Source organism: Priapulus caudatus, unplaced genomic scaffold, assembly GCF_000485595.1.
Source record: "Priapulus caudatus unplaced genomic scaffold, Priapulus_caudatus-5.0.1 Scaffold7, whole genome shotgun sequence".
Lineage (NCBI taxonomy): Eukaryota > Metazoa > Priapulida > Priapulimorpha > Priapulimorphida > Priapulidae > Priapulus > Priapulus caudatus.
The window spans coordinates 204,508-205,594 of NW_014577068.1; the positions used below are offsets into that span (position 1 = coordinate 204,508).

Here is a 1,087-nt window from a genome sequence, read left to right on the forward strand (position 1 = left end):
CACAGCGAGTATCGCCACGTCGCGTCACAGCAAGTATCGTCACGTCACAGCGAGTATCGCCACGTCGCGTCACAGCAAGTATCGTCACGTCACAGCGAGTATCCTCACGTCACAGCGAGTATTGTCACGTCACAGCGAGTATCGTCGCGTCACAGCAAGTATCGTCACGTCACAGCGAGTATCCTCACGTCACAGCGAGTATTGTCACGTCACAGCGAGTATCGTCGCGTCACAGCAAGTATCGTCACGTCACAGCGAGTATTGTCACGTCACAGCGAGTATTGTCACGTCACAGCAAGTATCATCACGTCACAGCGAGTATCATCACGTCACAGCAAGTATTGTCACGTCACGGAGAGTATCGTTCAGGTTCTCACATTGCAAAGCATGCAAACTGTCACGCCGCACCGCAGATCGGCAAAATTATGTTTGTTTGTTCAGAGTCATGCGGTGGATTAATGGTTCGTTAGCTTTGCCATTTGTTTCTACACCTGAAAGTCTGTTGATAAAAGTTATCGGGAGTTTTGTTAGCGTATGAAGTACCAAAAAATGTTTTCTTAATCAAATTATACACAATCTGCGATTAAATGTGTCAGAACGTGCTCATGTTACCCTAACTTACAACATAATCACAAAACAGAATCAGTCCACCTCGCCTGACCATTTCCAAACTCAAGGACAGTGGCCGTCCCCACCCCTTCTGCAACTCCTCCCTGTAATTGAAATTATAACACATAGTTGTTAGATATGAAATAACCTTGACACATATAAGATACCATAAACAATTCTTCCAAACAGGTGAATGTTCCACATTTCTTGTGTAACAACCAAACGGGTCTAAATTTAGCATGGAGCATCTGAAATTGGATGAGTGTGGTAGGCAGGAAATACAAAAATTACCAGTGTCTGCACGTCTGATCACATGCTCATGGTTTCATTCACTTCGTGCGAATTGAAAAATAAAGTATGTCCGAGAGTGTACATTCATACATGCATGTTCATGCGTGCACATGTATGTGTGTGTCTGTGTGCGTGCGTGCGTGCTTGCGTGCGTGCGTGCGTGCGTGCGTGGGTGTTTGCACACTTG

The 1,087-nt window shown here is 45.6% G+C and overlaps 1 protein-coding gene across 1 annotated transcript in view; it reads right to left on the reverse strand.

The window, feature by feature from the left end:
* The window catches only part of LOC106805659 (huntingtin-like), a 61,270-nt gene that overhangs the window by 21,676 nt on the left and 38,507 nt on the right, over positions 1–1,087 (reverse strand). The window contains exons 35-37 of the mRNA XM_014807352.1: positions 623–713; positions 334–378; positions 4–103 (exon numbers count right to left, since the gene is read on the reverse strand). Coding sequence (XP_014662838.1) covers positions 4–103; positions 334–378; positions 623–713 — 236 coding nt within the window. The remainder of the gene's footprint in view (positions 1–3; positions 104–333; positions 379–622; positions 714–1,087) is intronic.